At 58.3% G+C, this 22,163-nt stretch overlaps 1 protein-coding gene across 3 annotated transcripts; it reads right to left on the bottom strand.

Annotated features, from left to right (window-relative positions):
* Window positions 1–21,911, bottom strand: GRAMD1A (GRAM domain containing 1A). 3 transcript variants are annotated; one of them, XM_030299222.2, is made up of 19 exons: window positions 21,549–21,911; window positions 14,143–14,353; window positions 14,034–14,054; window positions 13,476–13,560; window positions 13,234–13,337; window positions 13,061–13,156; window positions 12,233–12,313; window positions 8,919–9,031; window positions 8,597–8,747; window positions 7,855–8,053; window positions 6,829–6,972; window positions 5,105–5,223; window positions 4,881–5,023; window positions 4,075–4,178; window positions 3,816–3,989; window positions 3,631–3,718; window positions 2,368–2,475; window positions 2,164–2,284; window positions 1–458 (listed from the first exon to the last, which is right to left on the bottom strand). In XM_030299222.2, exons 1-19 carry the CDS (start codon window positions 21,794–21,796, stop codon window positions 366–368), a joined length of 2,403 nt encoding a protein of 800 aa, XP_030155082.2. In that variant the 5' UTR covers window positions 21,797–21,911; the 3' UTR covers window positions 1–365. The 3 variants fall into 3 exon arrangements, with proteins under 3 accessions (XP_030155082.2, XP_030155083.1, XP_035920120.1); XM_030299223.1 differs by lacking the exon at window positions 21,549–21,911 and adding an exon at window positions 20,864–20,963; XM_036064227.1 differs by lacking the exon at window positions 21,549–21,911 and having other exon boundaries at window positions 14,143–14,836.
* Between the last annotated feature and the right edge of the window lie 252 nt (window positions 21,912–22,163).

The raw sequence follows: 22,163 nt of genomic DNA, 5'->3' as shown, positions 1-22,163 counted from the left end.
GCCATTTCCAACCCTTTATTGGGGCTCTGTCAGCCCCAAATAAATATAATACATTAAACCCAGAGCTGAGGGCATCGTGCACCCCAGAGGCACCCCCTACAACCCCAGCTGGGCAAAATAAGTTAGCGGGGGGCCTGCCGAAGGCCAGGCCAGCTCCCTGGCTAGGCAGGCGATGGCAGCTGGACTCGCACACGCTGATCTAAAGTGCATCTCGGTTCTGTGGTCCCCATGTCTGTGTGGCCCCTGGCTGGGCCACTGGGAGGGGCGGGCGGGAGGCTCCCGGCGCTCACACCGTGCCAGCAGTGGCCGCCGAGGCTCTGTGTCCATCTGTCCGTTAGGGGGGTCGGCCACACGGCTGGGTGTCCTCAGGAGAAGCTGTCGTCGGGCCGTGGCTGGGAGTCGAAGGGCGGGTCTGAGACCGTGATGCCTTGATGCAGCTTCTCCAGAGAGAACTTCATCTGGGAGGAGGAAGTGGGCAGGGTAGGGGGTGAGTACCGGCAGGGGTGACGTTCCTCCCCTTCATGCAGTTGAGGGACTGGGCAGGGTCCAGAGAGGCCACATCCCCTGCCAAGGTCACCCTGTGACAATAGCGGAGCCACACTGCACCCAGTTTAACTTCCAAGGTGCTGGAGATGGAAGGGGCCCAGGTGGCCCAGGTTCAAGTTGCAGCTCTGCTACGTACTGGGTAGCCTCGGGCAAGCCCCTTAACGGTCCCAAGGTCCCTCAGCTGAAAGACAGGTCAGTCACAAACCTGCTTCACAGGATTATTTCAGGGATCCGACGGGCAAACACCTGGCACTTGGCACACAGGAAGTGCCTGATGCACATCAGCTACTCTTGTTCCCCGCTGTGTGACCTTGAGCAAGTCTGAACTTCTCAGACCTTAGCACCCCCATCTAATAGAAGGGGAATAACAAGAGCATCCCTCTCATAGGCTGACCACGAAGAGCAAATCAGTGGGTCACAGCAGCACATGGAACAGTCCAAATCAATCTGTGGCTGCTGCTAACAAGTCTATGAAGTTGACCCTGTGCCCTCGGCAGTTAAGGGAGGAAAATAATGGGACTTTAACTCAGGATGGGGAGGCCCTGCCATCCCTCTCTGTGAGTGACGTGACCCCAGCCTCAATGCCTTTCCACCCTGTTCTGCACGGCCCTTCTTAGCACGAGCGTCTCCCCGCAAGTATGACTTCAGGGTGTAACGAGGCCCCTAGACGCGACTCCATATCACGGTCTACGGTGACCACACGTGATTTCACCATTACCCACCAACTTGGGCTCTGATACCCTTGGGCGTCCAGCCAATGCCAGCCAGCTCTCAGCTTCCCACACACCCCCCTCCCACCTAAGGCACTAATCCAGGACCTGACATTTATGCTGACCCACCACCACATGAATTGGGCACCTACTGTGTGCAGGCACTGGGTTCACACTAATGACAGCAAACACGTGTACAGCGTTCACTCTGAGCTTGACGTTGTTCGTACGTGAACTCACTTGATTTTCACAACAGTCTTTGAGGGAACAGCAATCATTGTCCCGCTCGCAGAGGAGGAAGCCAAGGCTGGCAACGGTGAAGTCACTCGCACAAGGTCACACACCAGAATTCGAACCTCAACATCTGAATAGATGCTGCCACCGTACTACAGACAGTGTCTGGAGCAACCCCGTCTGGAGATCTGACCCCAGCATCCTCTGGAGAAACTCTTTCCCACCTTCACGTGACCCTAATCACCCCACAGCGGCCGTGGGGTTCAAGGACCAAGCCTCGCCTACCCCCAGCCTCTGTGACTGGCTCAGGGACGGGCCTGTGACCCTAGCAGCCAGTGAGAATGAACGCTTTCCTTTACATGTCAGCCTAGAGCTGCAGGTACCACCCTGGTCAAGGGTGGGAGAGGAGGATGCCCAAAACAAAGCCAGCCCTGGGGGTGAACAGAGTCAAGAGATGGAATGAGGGTGGCTGGATCCAGCCATGCCTGAGGTCAGACACCCGTGGATATTTTTCCTAGGACGAGGGCCAATTCTTTCTCCGATTTGTCCAGCAACCCCGGGAGCTGGGTACTATGAATGGCTTCCTCATTTTACGGAGGAAAAAACTGAGGCCCAGATGTGTCTGCCACATGGTGGGATCTGACCACAGGGCCCTTCGGCCCCAAAGCCGCACCTCGTCTAGGAGCTCCACGGAAGCCCTCAGGATCTGCCTCCACTTGTGCACCTCGACGCTGTGGAACTGCTTCTGCAGGGCTAGGATCTCCGCCCACTCTGTGGCCGTCTGGGGGAATTTGCTGTAGGGGATGCAGGGCTTGAGTGGGGAGGTCGCCTTTCCCAACCTACCCAAGTTCCCAACCCCCTCAGGCCACCCACTCACCCCTTGGCCAGGGCCAGACTGTGCCAGGACTCGAAGGTATGGGCCGTCCTTTCCAGAGACCAGAGGCGGTAAAAGAGGAGGACATTGAGGGCGATGAGGACGATGAGGCTGAGGGCAGGGGTCAGAGGTCAGAGGTCAGAACCAGCACGCAGACACTCCCATAAGTCAGCACCCACACAACCCCACCTCGAAGGAGCACCACAATTACCCCCTTCTCAGAGGAGAAAGTGAAGGTTCAGAGAGGGTGAGAGACACGCCTAGGGTCACACAGTCCACAAGCAGCAAAGTCAGGGTTCAAATCCGGGCCTGACACCCACACCCCCTAACTTGCACAGCAGGCTGCCTCACTGGGAGAGCTGGGGGCACTGAGTGGGGAGAAGGGGCTGCGGCTGGGACTGAGGCGAGGGGTGCCACGGATGCGGGATGCGGGGCCCTACCTCACACAGATCCTGAGGCGGCAGCAAGGGGGAGACAAAGAGGTGAGAGCCGCCCAGCCCTGAGAGCCGCCCCCGCCCCTCCGGAAGCATGCTGTGCTGCCCCGCTCTGGACTGCCCGTGCTGGGAAACTGAGGCCCAGAGTGTGTGACCAAGCTGACTGTCACTCCCCAGGGTCTGCTGGGAGCTCGGACCTCACTTCCAGGTCCTCGGAGTGCCCTGCCCCCCACGTCCCCTACCGCCCCCCAGGCCTTTGTGCACATTAGCGTCCCTGCCTCAGCTCTCTGGGGTCTCAGCTCAGGAATCCTCTACTGTCCCAGGAAGCCTTCCCCTGCCTCCCACAGCTTTCCTGTCCTGGCCCTGTCCCCCAGCACTCCGGCCTGGTGTTAGGTCTGTTTGTCACTACTGTGTCCCCAGTGTCACCCAGGATAGGGTTGGGTACAGAAAGCAGGAATGAGATGTGTCAGTGACAGTGCTCCTTTTCCGTATCTCTCCTGGAGCACCTCATTCCACCTCCTTTGGGTGCCTGCTCCCCCAGAATGCCCTCCCTGCCCCCTGGGTGAGGGCAGGCCCTTCCGACCTCCCAGAGCCCCCAGGGCTTCCCTCTTCCAGCAGGACACACTTCTCCACGACCCACTGAGCAGCACACTGTGTAAGGAGCTCTGGGCACCTTCCAAACATCCTCTCCTTTCATCTTTGCCCGGCTAGGAGGTGTGCCCATGCTCCCGCTTCAGGAGAGGCCCAGAGAGGCCAGGCACCTGCCCGACGTCACACAGCCAGAATACAGATCCAGGCCTGGGTGACCCCAAAGCCCGGGCCCCTTACTCACACGACGCTGATGAGAACAAGGGCGCTGGGGATGCCTGCCCCGGGGCCCTGGTCCACGGACGGTTCCGAGAAGCGCGAGCTGAGGGAGCCTGAGGAGAGCACCACGGAGTCAGACAGACCCATCCCGGCATGACCCCCCCGAGCCCCGCTCCTCCGCCTGCCCTGCCCAGGCCTGAGGGGACACACCCGAGGTGTGCATGCCAGCCCGGGCACAGGGGTCAGGGTCCGGGTGCTGGGGCCCATCGCCGTGACCCCTCCAGCTCAGGGGCCGCTTCCGCCTCCGCAGGCCTGACAGCAATCCCCGGGCATCCTTCCCACCTTCCTCCAGGGACAGCTTCTCGGCTTTGGCAAGCTCTCGCTCTGTGGACACAGGAGAGGCCTCTGCACGGCTGCCCCTCGCCAGGCTCCGAGCCCGTCCCTGCCCTGGCCAACCTCCGGCCCCTACCCAGGTGGTGGAAGTAATCTTCGATGCCACTCCACGAGTTCTTCTCGATGAGTGACTTCACAAGGCTCCAGGGCTGTTTCCGGTAGCGGATCTCAGAGGACACTCTGGGGTTGGGGAACAGGGCGAGGGGGTCGGGGTCTGACTCCAACCTCACAGCCCCACTCCCCAGGGGGAGCTCTCCTTCCGCCAATTCAGAGAGGGCCCGTCGTCACCCATAGACACACACCTTGACAAGTCTCCCGACCTTAGCAGCGCCCACCCACGCCGGCAGCTGACCCCGCACCTCCTTCCCGACTTTTCCATCCTGCCGCTGTGCCCCAGCTCCACACGGAGTCTGAGACAGCTCAGCACATCCCACTCCTGATCTTCCCCCGAAACCTATTCCTCCCCACCTTCCCCATCGCAGTCAATGGCAGCTTCATCCTTCTATTGGCTCAGGCTGGACACCCCCAGGTGCTCCTGACACGTCTCCCCGAGAGAAGGGATTGTCTGGTTTGCTGCACCCCCACCGCCTGGAACAGTGCCAGGCACAGAGCACATAACCCACAGCCAACAAACAACTAAACCGATCACCGTGCACTCAGTCACTCGCCTCCGGCTCAAACCCCTTCCACGGATGGGGGAGAGGTCCCCGGGGCTGCCCTCGTCTACCCTCCACTGTTCAGGGTTCAGAGAACTCAGGGACCCAGAACGTCTGCTCCTCTGCGGTGGTAACCCACGTCGTGCTGCGGACTCGGGGTGGGGACAGAAGGGCGGGGACCCCGGGAGCAGCAGGGTGGCCAGTGAGGGGCCAGGCCGCCGCTTACCGGAGTCGGGCCTTGTTCCGGGCAAGGCCCAGGATGCAGTAGCGGTGGGCAGTGTAGAAGTAGTCCTGGTAAGGGATGCCCTGCGTCAGCACCTCGGAGTCCACCACACATGCGCCTGCCTGCGGGCCGCGCCGGAACAGCGTCTGCGGGGACAAGGACGGAGAAAGCGGTCAGGGGCACGCCACCCGGCCACGCCACCCAGCCCGCCGCTCTGCCTGGCCCACCTGTGTCTCCACCACAGAGGCGCTCTTGGGGCCCAGCGGGTTGCTGATGGGAATGGTGTAGGTCAGCACTCGGCGCTGGTGGCACTTGCTGTCCCCGCTCCAGGGACTCAAGGTCACATCTGGGGGAGGCAGGAACAGGATGAGGAGACCATTCTCCAGTTTCTGCCCACAGGCCATAGGAGAAAGCCTTTTCGGGTAGTTCCGGTTCTCTCGGGACTTGCCCCCAAACCCACCCCACCTCCAGGCCCCCCACCTTGGTGTCTGCCCCACCTTCCTTCTAGACACCTAAAACTTCAGATGTCAGTAATTCAGAGCTGGGACTTCTCCCTACACTTCTCACCCATCCTGGGGCCTTCTTGTCCACTCTTGCAGCCTCAGCTTCCCTCTCTGTACCAGTCCAGGCTTCTCCCCTGAGCCTCAGACCTAGGGTCCTGTGACCTCCTGAACACCTTCTCTTGGAAGTTCCCCAGATATCTCACACCCACCAGGTCCCACGCTGGCTTCCGCATCCCCCTCAACCTCCCCTCCTCTCGGGGTGCCATCGCAGGGGCAGCCCCACCATCCCCCAGGATCCCCCCGGAGGCCTGGGCCTGCCCTGGACACTCCCTCCCCTGGGTATCCACTTGACCTCGTGAGCATTGCTCCTGCTTCGGCCCACCCCTGCCCACCCAGGGTCCACCCACTGCAGCCCCCAGGAATTTCTGGCCTCAGTCTCCACCTCTGAGGTCCAGGGGGTAGCTTCTTAAAGCCAAGCTTGTGCCCTGCCCCTAACCTGCCTAGAATACTCCCTGGCTCTCCAGGGCCTCTGGACAGAATCGGAGTTCGTCAGTCTGATGTGTCAGTCTCTCCGGGACATAAGCATAGTTTTGAAGACCGTGGGGCCCCAACTCAAGGCACAGTCTTACTCATTCTGCAGGGGATTTACATGGTTCATTTCCATGGACAGAGGGAAAAGAAACAGAGAGAAACTACCTTCTGACTAGCCCCTCCCCGGCCTGAATCTTTCAACTGGTCCCAGTCAACCCTTCCACGTCACCTGGCGCTGGGGCTCCACCTTGCCACACCTGGCCACAGAGGCCCGGCCTCAAGGGACTCTCCCAGCGCCTGCCTCTGGTCTCAGGACCTCTGCAGATGCCTTGCTGGCCTCCTGGGTTTCTCCTCCATCTGCTCCCCCTTCCCCAGAAGAGTTCCGCCTTCAGGCCTTGGTCTCAATTTCACATCCTTCCAGCTGCTTTTCTGGATACCCCTCAGATCACAGCTACCCCTCTGACACTCACAGTCTCGGCACATCTGTGACTTATTTTGCGTACCTATTTACTGTTGTTCTCACGAGGCTCTCGAGTTCATCTGGCCTGGCCTGGCCTCTGCACAAACCTGACAGACTGGGCACTAAAGGTGTGATCATGAACTTGTATTTATTAAGCGCTTACTATATACTACCGTTCTAAGGCACTTTTCTAGCATTAACTCACGTAGTTCTTAGGAGACCTGGATACAACAGGTACTATTATCACACCCCCAACGTACACAAGAAGAAACTGAGGCAGAGAGGCTCGAAACCTGGCTCAAGGCCACTCAGCTAGTTAAGAGGCAGAGCCAGTCCAGTCTCACAGATGCTGCTTCTAAGCCCGCAAGGGCGCCACATCTGCACAGCAGCCACCCGCTGTCTCCTGCTTCCTCCTCCCCACCCCCGCCCCATGCCTGCGCAACCTCAGCCCCCTGACCTGTGAACTTGCACTGCTGCAGGAAGCCCTGCAGGAAGGGCGAGTCCGAGAAGAGCATCTGCTGGAGCCGCTCGGCACCCACGTGGAAGACTGAGTTGATGAGCAGACGGCCAGAGAGGTCAGGAAGCAGGGCGGCCAGGTCAGCTGGGTGACGGAGAAGGGCAGTGGATGACGCATTCCTCCCACCTCGGAGCGGCTCTGGGTGGCTGCCCCCTTCCCCTGCCTCCCAGGCCTTGTACGGTGGACGGACAGACCCACCCTCCAGGGCTGAACGCAAGTGGAGCGCCCACTGCTCGGCCCCTTTCAGCCACAGGCTGGCTTTAGGGTGGGCAAGTGCCCCAGGGTCAGCCAGTCAGAGCCACCAGGATTGGTTCAGGGGTGGGCCTGGGCTCTCAGCCACAGTGACTGGCTCCGGGCTGGGCTTGTTGCCCAAGTTGGACCAAACAGAGCCAACCCTAGAGCTTCTGGTGCAACCCCTGGGAAAAGCGTGCTTTTTCTCAACTAGGCTTGTCTGGGGCGGGGCTGGGGCTCTCTGTGCCCCCACAAACACAGAGGCTACCTGTGAACGAAGTTGGCACAGAGAAAATGGAAATAGTCATAATAACAACGACAGCAGCCAACACTAACGGGCCTGAGCTCTTTACGGATGTTAACTCATTTTAGCGTCCTTAACACCAACCCTATGAAGTAGGTATGATTATTGCCAACCCCACTTTTCAGGTAAGTAAAATAAGTCTTGAAAGAGATTAAACAATTCGCCCAAGTTACACAGCTAGGAAGCCGTGTAGCCAGAAATTGGACCTCGGCAATCTGGCTTCAGAGTCTGTGTTCTTATCTGCTCCGCTCTGCTGCCTTCAAAGCACCGCTAAAGACACACAGATTTCTAACACCACCATCTGTATGCCTTACCTGCCTGCCCACCCCCTGGATTTCAGTCCCATGAGCCAGCAAATCCCTTGCTAACGCCAGCCTGTGTAAGGTTTATCACACATAACCGAAGAGAAGGACTCGGGCCACCTGTCTCACCTTCCTCCCCTGTGGACGAGGAGGAGTTACTCGTGTCTGTCAACAGTTCCTCACTGGGCAGCAGGTCCAAGGGGCCCAGGGAGGTGGGCCCATCAGGCGGGGTAGGCTCTGTGCTCGGGGGTTCAGCCACCGGCGTCACTGTCTGGCTGGAGGAGGCGTCGGGCTGGCTGTCTGTCTGCTCCTCCTTGTCCTCCTCTGCCTGCAGAGAAAGGGCTTAATCCAGCTTTGTCCCACTGCCATTCCAGCCCGAGGGCCCCCCTGTACCCACATTGGCCATAAGGACTCAGCGCTGTAGGGAAACCAACGCTGGAGGGTCACGTGGGCACGTAAAGCTTCCAGCTGAGCATGTCACAAGGGGCCCTGGGGCTGCCCGGATAAGGGCCCCTCTCAGTCCCGACCAGGCCCATCTTGGGTGCCTGGGCCATAAGCCTTCTGATGCCCCTCCTGCCCACTGGTCCATCCTGTCCATGCCTTGTCTCCTACTTCATCTGTCCATCTGTATATCCATCTGTCTGTCCATCCGTCCATCCATCCCTTGCTTCTGTCTCTTAGCTTTTCCCTGTCTGCCCTTGAGCTGATCGCTCTCATTCCCCATTTTCTTTGCCATCTTTTCAGGTCCATCCCATCCCTCCATCCATCCCCTCCCCACCGCCCCCCTCAGTCCGTCCCTCTCCCTGACACCACCACCCGCCTTCCCCTCTCTCGCCATCAGCATCCTCTCTGTCCCCCATCCTCCGCTCACCCCGTGGTCTGCATCGCTGCTGGCCCGGGAAAGGTTGGGGGTGATGCGGCCACGGCGCGAACCCACAGGGCTCGGCTCCTGGCTATTGTCAGCTGCCCCAGAGGGGGTGATGTCACTCAGGGCGATCACATCTCCCACTTCCTTGGGGTTCCTGTGGGGTAAAGGAGGGTGTGAGATGGCTGTATCTCTGAGACCCCCCCACACGCTCCTGGTCGCCCGGACCGTACACCCACCTCAGTCCAGCCAGGACTCCTAGGAGCTCTGCACACAGCCCCTTCTGTCTCCCCCCACCCCAGGAGCCAGCCACCAGCCTCTGACTCACCCCAGACCGTTCAGCTGCAAGGGGCAGACGTAGTCCTCATCCTCGCTGGTGAGGCCCAGCTCTGAGCCGTAGCACTGATGCACCAGGTGCCAGAGCTCGCGGGGACTCAGCGTCTGGGCAGGCAGGACATGGGGTTGGCCTGAGTTTCCCTGGGCCCAGAACCCTTGTTACCCCAGTCCCCACCAGCCCTCCGACGCGGCGCTCCCCCGGCGTCCACAAGGGGGCAGCCCTCACCCAATCTGGCTCCGAAAGGTCCGGCACCAGGAGCCAGGGCCATCTGGACTTTCCCCCTGGGTCCTCACGATACTCCCGCGTCTACAGGTTAGCATCCCCAGACTTACAGAGGAGAATATGGGGGCCCAGGGAGGGAAAACCACGCGCTGAGGTCACACAACTGACTGGGGGCGACCCAGGGATTCAAACCCAGCCGGACCCCAGAGCCAACGCACCCTCCGCCAGGCCATCCTGCCCCTATCTTCCTTAGTGCTCCTGGCCAGAGCGGCAAGGCCGACGACGAAATGGTAGTAAAAAGTTAAGAGCAGCAGCAGCAGGGGCGGCCATCCACTGAGTTGTTACCAGGCGCCAGGCACTCTTCCAACCCCCTCCCGCGCACTCACTGAATCTTCAAAAACAATTCTGTGAAGCGCTAACGCCGTCAGTTTAAGGCAGCGACGCTGAGGCGCAGAGGTGCTCAAGTGGCGGGGCTGAGATGGGTCCCGGGGAGGGGCCGGTGTGGCACCCTGGAGCTAACCATTGGACGGGTCTGCCCCACAAGAGCTGACCCGACTGAGCACGGATTCTGGGCTCAGCCCTGGAGCTCTGAAGTAGGGAGTGTCCCTATCTGAAGGGATTCAGCGACCTGCTGGTCACTCAGCTCCTCAGGGATGGGGCTGGAATCCCAGCGCTGGCAGGCTGGCTCCAGGCCCTGAGCTTTGAAGCCTCCTCTGCCCCCACCCTCCCTGGAGACCCTGACGCTGCACTGTCCCTCCCCAGGCTCCTACTCCAGCACGCTGGCCCCTGAGGACGGGTGTGGCTGGAGCCGCCCCAAGGGGACAGGACAGGAGCGCAGCCAGAGAAGCAGGTTTGGCCTTCTGGGGTGCCGCAGGCCAGCAGGAGCAGCCTACCCGACACCTATCCACCCTCCCTCTCTGCCGGCAGAACCCCAATGTGTTTGGGGTGAGAATCTTCCCCACCCCTAGGGATAAATTATAACTGGCTTACATCAAGTTTTCCATCTTTCCTTTGCAACTGAGGGTGGTCATGTCACCCAGTTCTAGCCAAAGAAGTGCAGAGCCCCCCTTTAAAGGGGGTTTTCCCTCCCTGATAAAGGAAAGTCCCCTTCCTATCCACCTGTTTCTCCTTCACATCTGGGACACTCGCGTGAGGGCATGATGCCTATAGCTGTAGCAGCCATCTTGCAACCACGGGGCAAAAAGCATGTGGACAAAACATCAATATGCAGAGGGTGACAGTATGGAGGAATAAACAAGAGCTTGGGTCCCTGATGACATGGGGGAGCCCTCAAATCCACCCTGGACTGCCTGCCTCCAGACCTCTAGTTACATGAGCGTCAGCTGGAGACAGAACCTAACCACAACAGGTCAGAACCCCAGCTCTGCCACACAAAAACCCTTGTGGCCATGGGCAAGTCTATCGCTTCGCTGGTGAGACAGGTAATAACCACGCTGCCTCGTAGGGTGGTTGTGAAGATAAGGTGAATTAATTCATGTAATGCTCAGATCAGCGCCTGGCATCCAGTAGCACCATAAGTATTAGCTGTTATTATTACTTTATGAACTCGGTATCTGTTTGCTTAAAGCATGTTTGGTTGAGTTTTCAGTTACTTGCAGTCGACTGTATCCTACGTAAACTCATGCAACCACGGTGGGCACTGTGGGAGAGTCTGCTCAAGCTGGCACCCAGCAGACCATCAGAGGGCGGGAAGTCCAGGGGCACCTGGGAGGCTCGGTCGGTGAGGTGTCTGACTCCTGATTTTGGCTCAGGTCATGATCTCACGGTTCGTGGATTCGAGCCCCACATCGGGCTCTGCGCTGACAGCTCAGATTGGGATTCTCTCTCTCCCTCTCTCTCTGCCCCTACACCGCTCTTATGTGCTCACTCTCTCTCTCAAAAATAAACTTAAAAAAAAAAAAGGGATGGGGTAAGTCTAAAAGCCCTTACTCAAAACCTGTGGGGCAAGATGTAATTCAAAATCAAGCAGTTTGGGGGTTTAAAAAAGCTAATACAGTGCCTATACTGTATATAGCAATACGGTACCAATAACGATAACCGTATTATGCTTAGTATTTAGTGCGGTATATACCAAAGGTTCTCAAAGTGTGGTCCAAGGATTTCCGGGGGTCCCCAAACCCTTCCAGGAGATCCATGACACCAAAATTATTTTCGTAAGTATGTTAAGTGTTACTAGCAATATGAGATGTTACTCGCTTTTGTCACTTTTATTCTCATACTGGTACATGGTGGAATTTTCCAGAGGCTACATGACATGGGATGCTGCCTTTTTCCAGGGGCCAATGCAATATGTGCTCCTGTACTCTTGTGTTTGAGAATTCCCCAGTTTCAATTTCTAATACAGTAAATATTGGTAGACATAGCCCACCTAAACAAAACCTCTTTGGCGTCCACAATTATTTTAAAAAAGGATAAAAGGTTCCTGAAGCCCTACAGTTTGAGAATCACTGGTATATTCTATAGTGGATAGATATTATAACTTTATATTGAATTCCAATTATACCTAAGGTGTATCTCAGTCATGCACATTAATATTTTTTGTCCTGAAACACATGAACAGTCACACTGAGATAAATGGAGGCCTGAGCTATACAAGAAGCACATGCGGCCATTTAAGTATAAATGAATTAAAACTTAAAATGCAGACATTCAGCTACACTATCCACTTTTCAAGAGTTCAATAGGCACATGTGGCCAGTGGCTACCATATTTTGACAGCATGGATGGAGAATACTTTCATCCATTTCATGGATGCAGAAACTTCTATCAGTGCTGATACAGACTACAAATAACCATGCTAGCTCAAGTGAGGTTTTGCAGCCACACATACAAAGATACCTCCCTCAGCTGAGAGCAGTTTTGATTTGTGGACAGTGAATAGTGAATAAAAGGCCATGGATACACGTACATGGGGACAGGCCTGGCACTAGGGCCCGTGGTGGCCCCCTGGTGGAGTCCATAGATGCTGCAGGTACGGCAGGCCTGTGCCCATTCCCCAAGTTCTGGCCCTCCCGGCTCCATGATTTCCCCTAATCCCCCATCCAGGTCCCGTCCAGACCCACCTTTTCAAGCAGCGCATTCTGCCAGAGGCGGAAGATAAGGAGGAAGCAGCGGTCCCGGGCCCCAAAGGAGGTGAAGAAATGCTGCAGGAGAGAGAGGGGTGTGATGGGGTGGGGGACAGACATGGCCTGGATCTCCATCCTGATGCATCCGTTCATTCACCCCTTCATTCACTCCACAGAATGTTTATCCTATGCCCAGCCTGGCAGTGGACGATGCTGGAGTCACTGTGTTGAGGACACGGCCCCCGGCCCTGCCCCCGGAACTCACAGTCCAGGGCGAGAGACAGGTATGGCCCAAAGTGGTTGGGCTGTGACGGGGTGAAGCCCAGGGCACCTTCCCAGTCTCCTTTGGCCAGTAGGGGTGGTCACCCAATCCATGTTTGACCAACAAAACACAAAGGGGAGTCGGCTGTGAAGTCTTCCCACCGTTCCCTTCTCCCTTTCTGAGTCATTAGTGGGAGGCAGCCATCTTGGGACCATGAGGCAACAATCATCAGGACAGAATGGAGTGTCAGGGGAGGCTTCCAAGGAGAGGGGGCATCTGAGTTGACAGATATGGGAACTCACGAGGGAAGAATTTTACTAATAATATTATCTCCGAGCAGCTGTGTGAAAGGACAGACTGACTATAGGGACTGAGACGAGGGGCTGGTGTGGGGGTTCCAGGTCGGTGGTGATAGGAGCCCAGGCCAGGCCGGTGGAAAGGCAAGGGGGTAAAGAGAAAGCAAGGGATCTGAGAGTTCAGGGTGCAGAATAAGCAGGGCTTGGGGCGGGAGGGGCTGGCTAAGACCAGTGACCACAGCCCCCCGAGCAGGTGGTCAGGCTCACCTTCTCGCTCTCAGTGCAGATCTGGATGGCATTGGGGATCAGCTTAGCCGTCTTTTCCTTCTTCAGACACGTCACTTCCTTCAGCTGGATGGAAATCTGAAGACGAAAGGCCAGTCAGAAGAGGCCAGGGCCCAGACCGCCCAGAGCCCCTCCTTGACCCTGAGTCGGCTCACTGTTGTTTCCCAGCGGAAGATGTTGCTGTAGAAGCAGATCCAGTTCTCAGAGAGGTAGAGGCGGCCCTGGAGGAGGATCTCGCGCTGCAAGGCACAGGAGTAATCTGAGGCGGCCGAGGGGAGAGACGGCAGACACCCGAGTCACACACGCTGTGCTGGCCAGCGAGGGCGGGGAGAGGCGGGAGGGCAGAGCTGGGAACCCAGGGCCCGGCCCAGCACTGGGTCTGGGCGTCAGGACTCACCCACAATGAGGCGTTCAGCCTCAGGGAGTTTGCTAAACAGTTTCCGGAAGTCCTCGTTCCGCTGTTTGTATGTGGGGCTCAGCATCTGGGGGAGTTTGGAAGGTGAGTACCCGGATGTGGGTTCACACCCCTACTTCTGCCCCACAAAGCCCCCAGAAGCCCCTGAGTCTCCTAATCCCCAGACAAGCTCTCTGCGGTTTCAAGTCTAGCTCACGTCTGGCCTCCACTGCCCGTAACCCAAAACTAACCATGACGAGAGCTGTCATTCGTGGATTTCCACATAAGCCAGGCCCTGCAGCAAGTACCCACCAGCACCACGGACTCTTAGGGAGTGTTCCCTCCAGCCTTGAAAGGTTGGGACAGTTTCTCAGGAAACAGGCCCGGAGAAGTTAAACAGCTCACTCAAGGTCACACAGGAAGTAAGGAGCGGCACAGAATGTGACCCTAGGTCAGCTGACCCCCGCACCCACTCCTTGACTGCTACAGCCTGGGGCTCCCGGCCCAGCACCTGCCCCCCTCCCTCGCTCCTCTCCAGCAAGCCCCCTGCCCAGCACTTACACTGTACCAGCTCTGCATCTTCTGTAAGAGAAAGGAGCAGCGTCAGAATGAGCCCCTAACTCCCCCACCCTTCCACTTCTCTCCCCACCCGACCTGGGCTTGCACCAACCTTGCTATTGCGGATGAAGTTCCTGCTGCCCAGGCTCTGGGTGCTGGGGGTCCCAGGCACGCCACCCTTCTCTGAGGAGCTGTCTGACCCCTTCTCCACCATGGTGCCTGGTTCAGGCTCGGGTGGGGGCCGGCTTGAGGGCAAGAGCTGCAGCCGCTTACGGAGAGACGGGGAGCTGCTCGGCGTGCTCCGGCCGGAGTGGGGGGTGGTGCTGGGGGAGGAAAAGAGGGGCATCAGGGGGAAAAACAGGCTAGGTACGGGCACAGGCTTATTTTAGGAGGCCACACACGAGCCCGCTGATCCCCACCCACAAATTTCTCTCCCCTTCTCACAGGGTGACGGAGCAGTTCCCTAACTCTGCACCTCGGTGACTTCATCCGTGATCCGGGGGAGATAATACTTGTCCTCGTCTGCTTGTTTGGACAGTCAAGTCAATCAACACGTATAAAGTGCTTTTAGTAGAGCCTGGCATATAGGGAGGTCTCTCTATTTTTAAAATTAGCTTATCAATTCATTTGTAGGAACATTTATGGAGTAGCCACTTTCCAGTCTGTTGCTTCAGCTAAAAAGCCTAAGCGTCTTATTTTTCCTGTTCACTCTTCATTTCTCATCTATCAGCAAGTCCCACCTGCTCTACCTCCAAAATCTACTTCCGTTATTTCTATTATGCCCATTTCCCCTGCTCCAGCACCCTAGCCCAGCCTCCACCCTCCCCCTCCCAGACACCACAGCAGCCCCTCCCTGGGCCCCCTGTCCCCATCCCCACCCCCCTGCAGAGGGTGAACCCGAGTCAGGTCAGGGACCTCCTTGTAAAGGCCAAGCCCCTCCCCCCCCTTGGCACCCAAGGCCCTGCTGTGGCCTGTCACACCCTCCACTCCAGCCACCCCAGCCTCCTTTTTTCCCTAAGCATCACCGACAGCATTCCCACATCAAGGCCCCTGCACTTCCATTCCCTCTGCGCAAAACATCATTCCACAGCCCAGCCTAACAGATTCTGTCTTATTTGGCTCAAATGCTCCTCCTCCCCTGGGGGCCCAGCCCCCCCGAAGCCCACCTCACACTACCTCAACTCTTCCTGTTGGCTTATTCGGTTTGCCTATTGTTGCCTCCAACTGTGTGGATTAAGGAGGTCTTGGTTGCCGCTGTGTCCCTGGCACCCAAAACTGTACCCAGCACGCAGTGAACTCCCAACAAACAATGGTGACTACCCGGACGATCTGTGCACCGGCTGGAGCGGGAGCGGCAGAGGGACACTTGGCTCTGTACCAAGACTCCGGCAAGCTCTCTGTATCATTACTTATTCCTCCGGCAACCCTGTGCACGTGACACTATCACCATCCCTGCTTTACAGAGGAAGAAGCTGAGGCATAAAGCAGCAAACCACTTGTCCAAGGAAACACGGCTGCTTCTTTAAAAAAAAAAAATTTGGTGGGGGTCGGGGGAGTGGCAGAGAGCGGGGGGGGGGGGGGGGGCGGGGCAGGGAGAGAGAGAGAATCCCAAGCAGGCTCCACACTGTCTGTGCAGAGCCCAATACGGGGCTCGACCCCACGAACTAGGAGATCATGACCTGAGCTGAAATCAAGAGTCGGACACTTAACCGGCTGAACCACCCAGGGGCCCTTTGCACAGTTGCTTTAAGTCAGGGCAGGGTTCTACCTTGGGGGCCTTCTATCTACTCCATCCCAAGTCCCTGGACCACTCGGGGCTCCTCAGACTTCCCTCTCTTGCCTCCAAGCCTCGGCACACGCCGTTCTCCCAGTGGAGACTGCCCTTTGCCTTCTTCGCCTAGTGAATTCAAGTGCATCCTCCAGGATTCTTGCTCACCACCCCTCCCTCCTGGACAGAGCCTCCCTGCTGTGCGTCCCCATTCCCACAGACCCCTGGCAGCTCCCATCCTTTCCCGAACCACCGCCACTCTGCCTCTGCTTCCCCCATCCCAGCCCTGACTACTCCTGGACTGTCCCTGCCTGGTGACAGCTCCATTTCCCCCACAGGTCCGTGAGCTCCCTGGTGGCCAGCCTTTTGTCCCGGTCACTGCTCTGTCTCCAGGATTGCTTGGACCAGGACCCAGGGTAGGCATTCATGTCACACTTGTGAATTTGTGGAAGAAAACTGTAAGTAAATAAATAAATGAGATAGGTGGTGACCCAAGTGACTGCCGTTCCCCCTGGACTACTGGAGCTGGCTTCTCCCAGACCTCCCTGACCCCTACCCCCTTCCCGTGCTCTGCTCCCCACCTGCAGCCAGAGGGGGGCCGGTGAACGCCTGAGTCAGGTGGGAACCCCCCCACACCCCGCTGTACCTGACTCCAGCTAAAAGCCCAGGGCTGGACCTTGTCATCAACCCCTTGCTCACTCTTCCCCAGCTCCTGCCTTGGCTGTTCCCTCTGCCCAAACGCCCTTCCTCCCAGATGTCTAGAGGGCTCCTGAGCCTCCTCAGGTCTCTGCTCAGTGGACGCTTCTCCAAGTCTCAACTCTCTATTGAAATCACACTCCCCGCCTCTCCAACCTCCTCCCTCTTCCTCTTTCTCCTCAGCCCTTCCCCCACTTGAACTTCTGGAATCTCTCTCTCCATGCTCCACAGGGGAAGGGGGTTTGTTTCCAGCTACATCCCTACTGCCTAGAACTAGGCACAGTAGGTGCTCCAAAAGCATCTGCTCCCTGTGGACTGAATGAATGACTGACCCTCTCCCGCCCCTCAGGGAACCCAGATTCAAGCCAGTGTGAGACTCGCCCAACCCCTCGGCGACCCCCGGCCACTTGCTCCCTGTGTGACTTTGGGCAAGTGTCTGCACCTTCCTGTACTTCAGCTCCTTCCTGAATACAATGGGAATAATAATAGCGTCCGCCTCACAGGGTTGTCTGGGGGAGAAAGTGAGGTAATATACAGTTGACCCTTGAACAGCATGGGCTTGAACGGCACGGGGTCACTTCTATGGGAAGTTCATTCAACAGATACAGTACACTCTTGTACATGTATTTTCTTTATGGTTTTTTTTTTTTTTTTTCTTTTTAAGTAGGCTCCATGCCCAGCCTGGAGCCCAAGGTGGGGCTTGAACTCACAACCCCAAGATCAAGACCTGAGCTGAGACCAAGAGTCGGTTAAGATTGAGCCACCCAAGCGCCCCATTTTATGATTTTCTTAATACCATTTTTTCTAGGTTACTTTATTGTAATAATACAATATCGTAATAATATAATACAGTATATAATATACACAGTAAACAGAATAACATGTTAATCGACGGTTTATGTTATCAGTAAAGCTTCAGATCAACAGGAAACTAAGTAGCTACATTTTGGGGGAGTCAAAAGTTACACACCAATTTTCCACTGCGCGGCAGATCAGCCCTCCCTAACTTCTGTGTTGTTCAAGGGTCAAGCGCACATGAAGCCCAGCGCGTGGAAGGCACTCCGCTCTGATCAGTAGGGACTAGGACTAAAATGGAGGACAAGGACCGGCCATCGCCCCAGCACACCTGTGTCCAAGATGCAAACGCTGACCCCGACAGGCACCATATAAACACCTCAGCCTGGGGCTCAGGGCCCAAACTGACCCCCAAGCTCCACCATTCACTAAGCATGCACTGAGCACGTGCCCTGTGCCAGGCACTGGGGACACAGAAGTGAGCAAAACGGATACCTTCCCTGCCTGCAGGGACCTGACATTCGGTTGGGGAACAGAGATGACGGACAAGAAAACGTGTAAACGAAGACGCTGATCTCAGACGCTGGTCTGTGCTATAAAGCAGCACAGCTCGCAGCACCGGCAGAGCAGGAAATTGTGAGAAATGCAGATTCGGGGACCTGGGACCCACCTCCAGGTGGGGCCTAGGAGACTGGTGCATGTTCAGGTTTGAGGACCACAGAAATAAATGAGGGCTAAGTGGGCGGGTGGGTGGAGTGCGGGGCACACTTGAGCTGAGCCTGAGGACAAAGGGCAGCTGTGGCAGGGGAAGGCTGTTTTAGGGACAGAAGCATGGAGTTCAGGGACAGGACAGAGCCTGGCAGGTCTGAGGAGGACTGAGGTGGCCAGCGGGGCTGGGGAAGGAGGACAGGAGGGTACAGGCCCACCTGCAGGCCCCGAACCTTGGTCAGGAGCTTGGGCTTCACCCTGAGGGCACTGGTGAGCTATGCAAGGGTTCTGAAGGAGGGGGTGACCACATTCCTCCCCTGTCTCATTTTCTCACCTCTCTACCGTAAAATGCAGACCCTCTCCCCTTGTCCTACCCTCCCACAGCCCCAGGTCTAGGGGGCTGGTCCTTAGGACTAGGCCAGTAACAGGTCCAATAACACACAGACGGGGCAGGTCTCTCACCCCCAGATGTGGCTCTTTGTAGGAGGAAGAGGAAGTGCTTGAGGGCAGGCACAGCCCTGAGGCTGCCCAACCAGACAGGCTGTAGCAGAGGGAAGGGAAGAGCCCGTCGTGGCTGAAGGACCGTTGGCGGGGGGAGGGGGCAGGGACTCGGAAGAGAACCAGGTTTTGCCCCTGCAGATACGGACTTCCTGGGCCTAAACAGCCCTGAGCTCTCGTCACAGAGGAACAGACGCACAGGCAGGTGTGCATAAAAGGGAAACCTGGTGTGGGTCCCACACAGCCTGCATCACGGGCAACCGTACTTCCCCACGGTGCAAGAAGTCTCCCCCACCCCACACCATCCCAGACACGTACGCACACACACCACAGAGTCACAACCGGACACACAGGCAACTTACAGTGACACCTGGAGCCCACACGTGGCAGCGGTATCAGGGTATGTTACCCTCACGCAGGACCACAGTGTGCCAGCACTGACACACGCAGCTGCAGCATGACAAGCACGCTACAGTCACAAAGTCCCAGACGTCACACACACATGCATGTGCGTGATGCATACATGCAGCAGCAGAGGGTCACAGAAACCATAGAAAGTCCCGGATAAATTACATGCACACATACAGCCTCGAGAAAGTCTCAAAGAGGTGAAAGCAAATCACATTCTACAGAGAGCGCCATATAAGTAGAACAGCCGCAGAGGAACAACGTCAGTAAATTTAAGTCACAGGCTCAGCTCGACTCTCCCGATGTTCACCAACTGGTGGGGAAGACAAAGGGAAGGCCTGCTCTAACGTGGCAAGGGATGGAAGTGCCAGCTATGTCACCGCCAGAGAACCCAGACACTCACAAAGCCATGAAGGACCCAGGAGGTCACGGCCACATCTTAATAGCACAGTGGCCAGGTATTGAAATAACGCGTGGGATGTGCTTTCTCAACTGCAACAGGGGAACAATGCCAGTTCTCACTGCTCCAGAGGGTCAAGGGTACACCCCAGGTCTCAGGAAAGAGGGTCCCAGGCCCACTAAAAGCCACAAGGCATTTCTTCCTCTTGCTCTTCACACACATAAAGCCCCAGAGTGTCTCAGCTGGACACACAAAGCCTAGGCACACGCAAAACTGTCACATATGAATACACCCCGGAACCTTCACACAAAGATGTAATCAGAGGTAAATTACAGGCACAACCCCCCCAACCCCAGGGGGATCCAGCCACATATGCCAGGCCCCAGACACACAAAGTCACATCTGGACACACACAGGTAACTTACATTTGTACAAAGAGCTAATGCATTCAGAGATGAATTACAGGCACCCAGACAGAAAGTGACAGCTGTAAGCACCGTCCCAGACACGTACGCACACACACCACAGAGTCACAACTGGACACACAGGCAACTTGCAGTGACACCTGGAGCCACAGATGAAATGAGAGGAAAATTTCACAGACACACACACTCAACCAGGGAGGAGCACAGCTGTCTGCACACTAGGAGACCCAGACACATGTACACACACTCCAAAGTCACAACCAGATATGCACAGGTCCGACGGGATGTGATAATACTTTACACACATACGACCACAGAAGGTCACAGGCACACACGCAGAGCCCCCCCCCCCCACACACACACTAGAATCACTGTCAAACATCCTCAGGGAACTTACAGTAACACATGGAGCCACAGATGGAGTTTGACGTAAATTACACACACAGTCAAAGAGGATGCACAGTAGGGATACAGGCACGCGTACACACATTTCCAAGACACCTACGATTCATACTGGAAAACATACCGGGCCCAGGGAGTAGGAGGTCAATTCTGGGCCCGCAATCCCAGAGAATTTCAGGCACCAGGCCCCCACCATCGACAGTCCGAGGCTCACGGAGCCCCGCGACAGACGAGGGCGGTGGGAGGGGGCCCAGACCGGGAGGGGCTGCTCACGGGCCCGCCCGGGGCTCGGTGGCCTGTGAGGGGGCCAGCGGGGGCTAGAGTCCGCCCAGCCTCCACCCCAGGCCCAAAGCCCGGGGTCGGCCTTGCGCTCACCCCTCTCCTCCCGGGCCGCGGCCAGTTAGGCCGGGGCCCTCCCCGCAGGCCACGCTCCCCGCGGGATGAGCCCGGGACCCCCACCAAAGCCCAGCCACCCCGGCGCGTCGCGCCCCGTCAGTGACGAGCCAGCCCTGGAGCCTCCCCGCCTTCAGCGCCCTGCCCCCAGGGCGGCCCCGGCCCCCTCCCCGCCCCCACCCGGTCGCCCGCCACCCCCCACCTCGCCGACCCCGCGAGCCCCAACCCCCAGCCTCGGCTCCGACCGCGCTACCCGCAAGCCGAGCGCGCGGAGCCGCCGGCCGGCCGGCCGGCCCGATCCTCCCTCCCGCCCGCCCGCCCGCCGCGCCCCGGTCCTTACTCAAACATGGATGCGGCGCGGCGGGCGCGCCCGGCCGCAGGGCACGGCCGGCCGAGCGGGGATGGGCTGAGCTGGGCGTCCCCGCGGGGCACCTGCCTCGCCTTCCGCGGCCGCCGCCCCCACCCGACCGCGCCGCCCGCCGCCCGCCGCCCGCCGCCCGCGGCCCGCACAAAGGCCGGAGCCCCGGAGCAGCGGGAGCCGCCGCAGCGTCAGCTCACCCCTCCCTCCCCCGCCCCCGCCCCGTCGCGTCACCGCGCCGCCCCCGCCTGCGCGGGAAGGGGGGCGGTGCGGCCCAGAGGGAGGGCCCTCGGACCCGGGCGGGGGAGGGGCGGGGGGAGGGGCGCGGGCCGGCACCCCGCGGCGGGGGCTGGCCTAGGCCCGGGAGGCCCGGCGGGCGCCGCCAGGCCCGGAGCGGGAGGCCCGCGGCCAGAGTTGGAGATGCTGGGACGCGGAGGGGAGGGGGGTGCACCGGGGGAGGGAGGGCGACGCGGGGAACCGAGAGGAGCAGCTGGGACGCCGGAGATACCGAAACGGGAGAGAGGAAGAGAAAAGATAGAGACTGAGAATCGGAGGAGGCAGAGAAACGAACAGAGGAGAGAGAAGGATAGAAAGGGGAACAGTTGATTCAGAGGAAACCCCGCCATGGCAGTGCCTTGGCACCGGCTGCGACCCTCTCCTCTGGTACCCGGAAAGGGTCTTCGGCTCCACTTCTGCCCCCGGCCGGGAGCTGCCGGCCGCCCGGGGCGGAACCTGAGAGGTGGGACGAAGTTTCTGGGAAGCGGAGGGGTGGGGGCTGCGAGCACCGAAGAACGGCCTCTGGCGGGAACGGGGTGGGGCCCGTAGGCCGCCTCCCTCTTCGCATCCGTTTCCGCCCCCCCCCCGCCCCCCAGTGTTGGCCCAGGAGGTCCTCGACATCTGGGGACCCCTCTCCATCCCAGTCCCCGTCAGCAGACCAAGTTAGAATCCAGCCTGCCTGGCTCTTAGCTGTGTCGTGACCTTGGGCAAGTCACCCCAGTCCTGGAGATCCCACGAAGTGTGTGGTAAGGGGCTTTCCCATGGGGCAGCGCTGGGGTGGGGGACAGCAGCCCTTTCACAGATGGGGAAGCCCCTCCTCAAAGACGGGAAGTGGCTTGGCCCAGGTCACGCAGCGGGTAGGCTGCAGAGTTGGCCACAGCCCCGCTGTGACGCGGTAACCTGCGTCCATCCCTGTGGGGCTGTCTGTTGGTGTCCCGGGCTCCTTGCAGGAAGACACGGAAACGTGAGTCCCACCTCACAGCTCCTGGCCGGAGGCACCTCAGCA

The sequence above is a fragment of the Lynx canadensis genome, chromosome E2 (genome assembly GCF_007474595.2).
Source record: "Lynx canadensis isolate LIC74 chromosome E2, mLynCan4.pri.v2, whole genome shotgun sequence".
Taxonomy (NCBI): Eukaryota; Metazoa; Chordata; class Mammalia; order Carnivora; family Felidae; genus Lynx; species Lynx canadensis.
The sequence above is the reverse complement of the archived record's forward strand: the minus strand, read 5'-3'. Positions and strand labels throughout refer to the sequence as shown.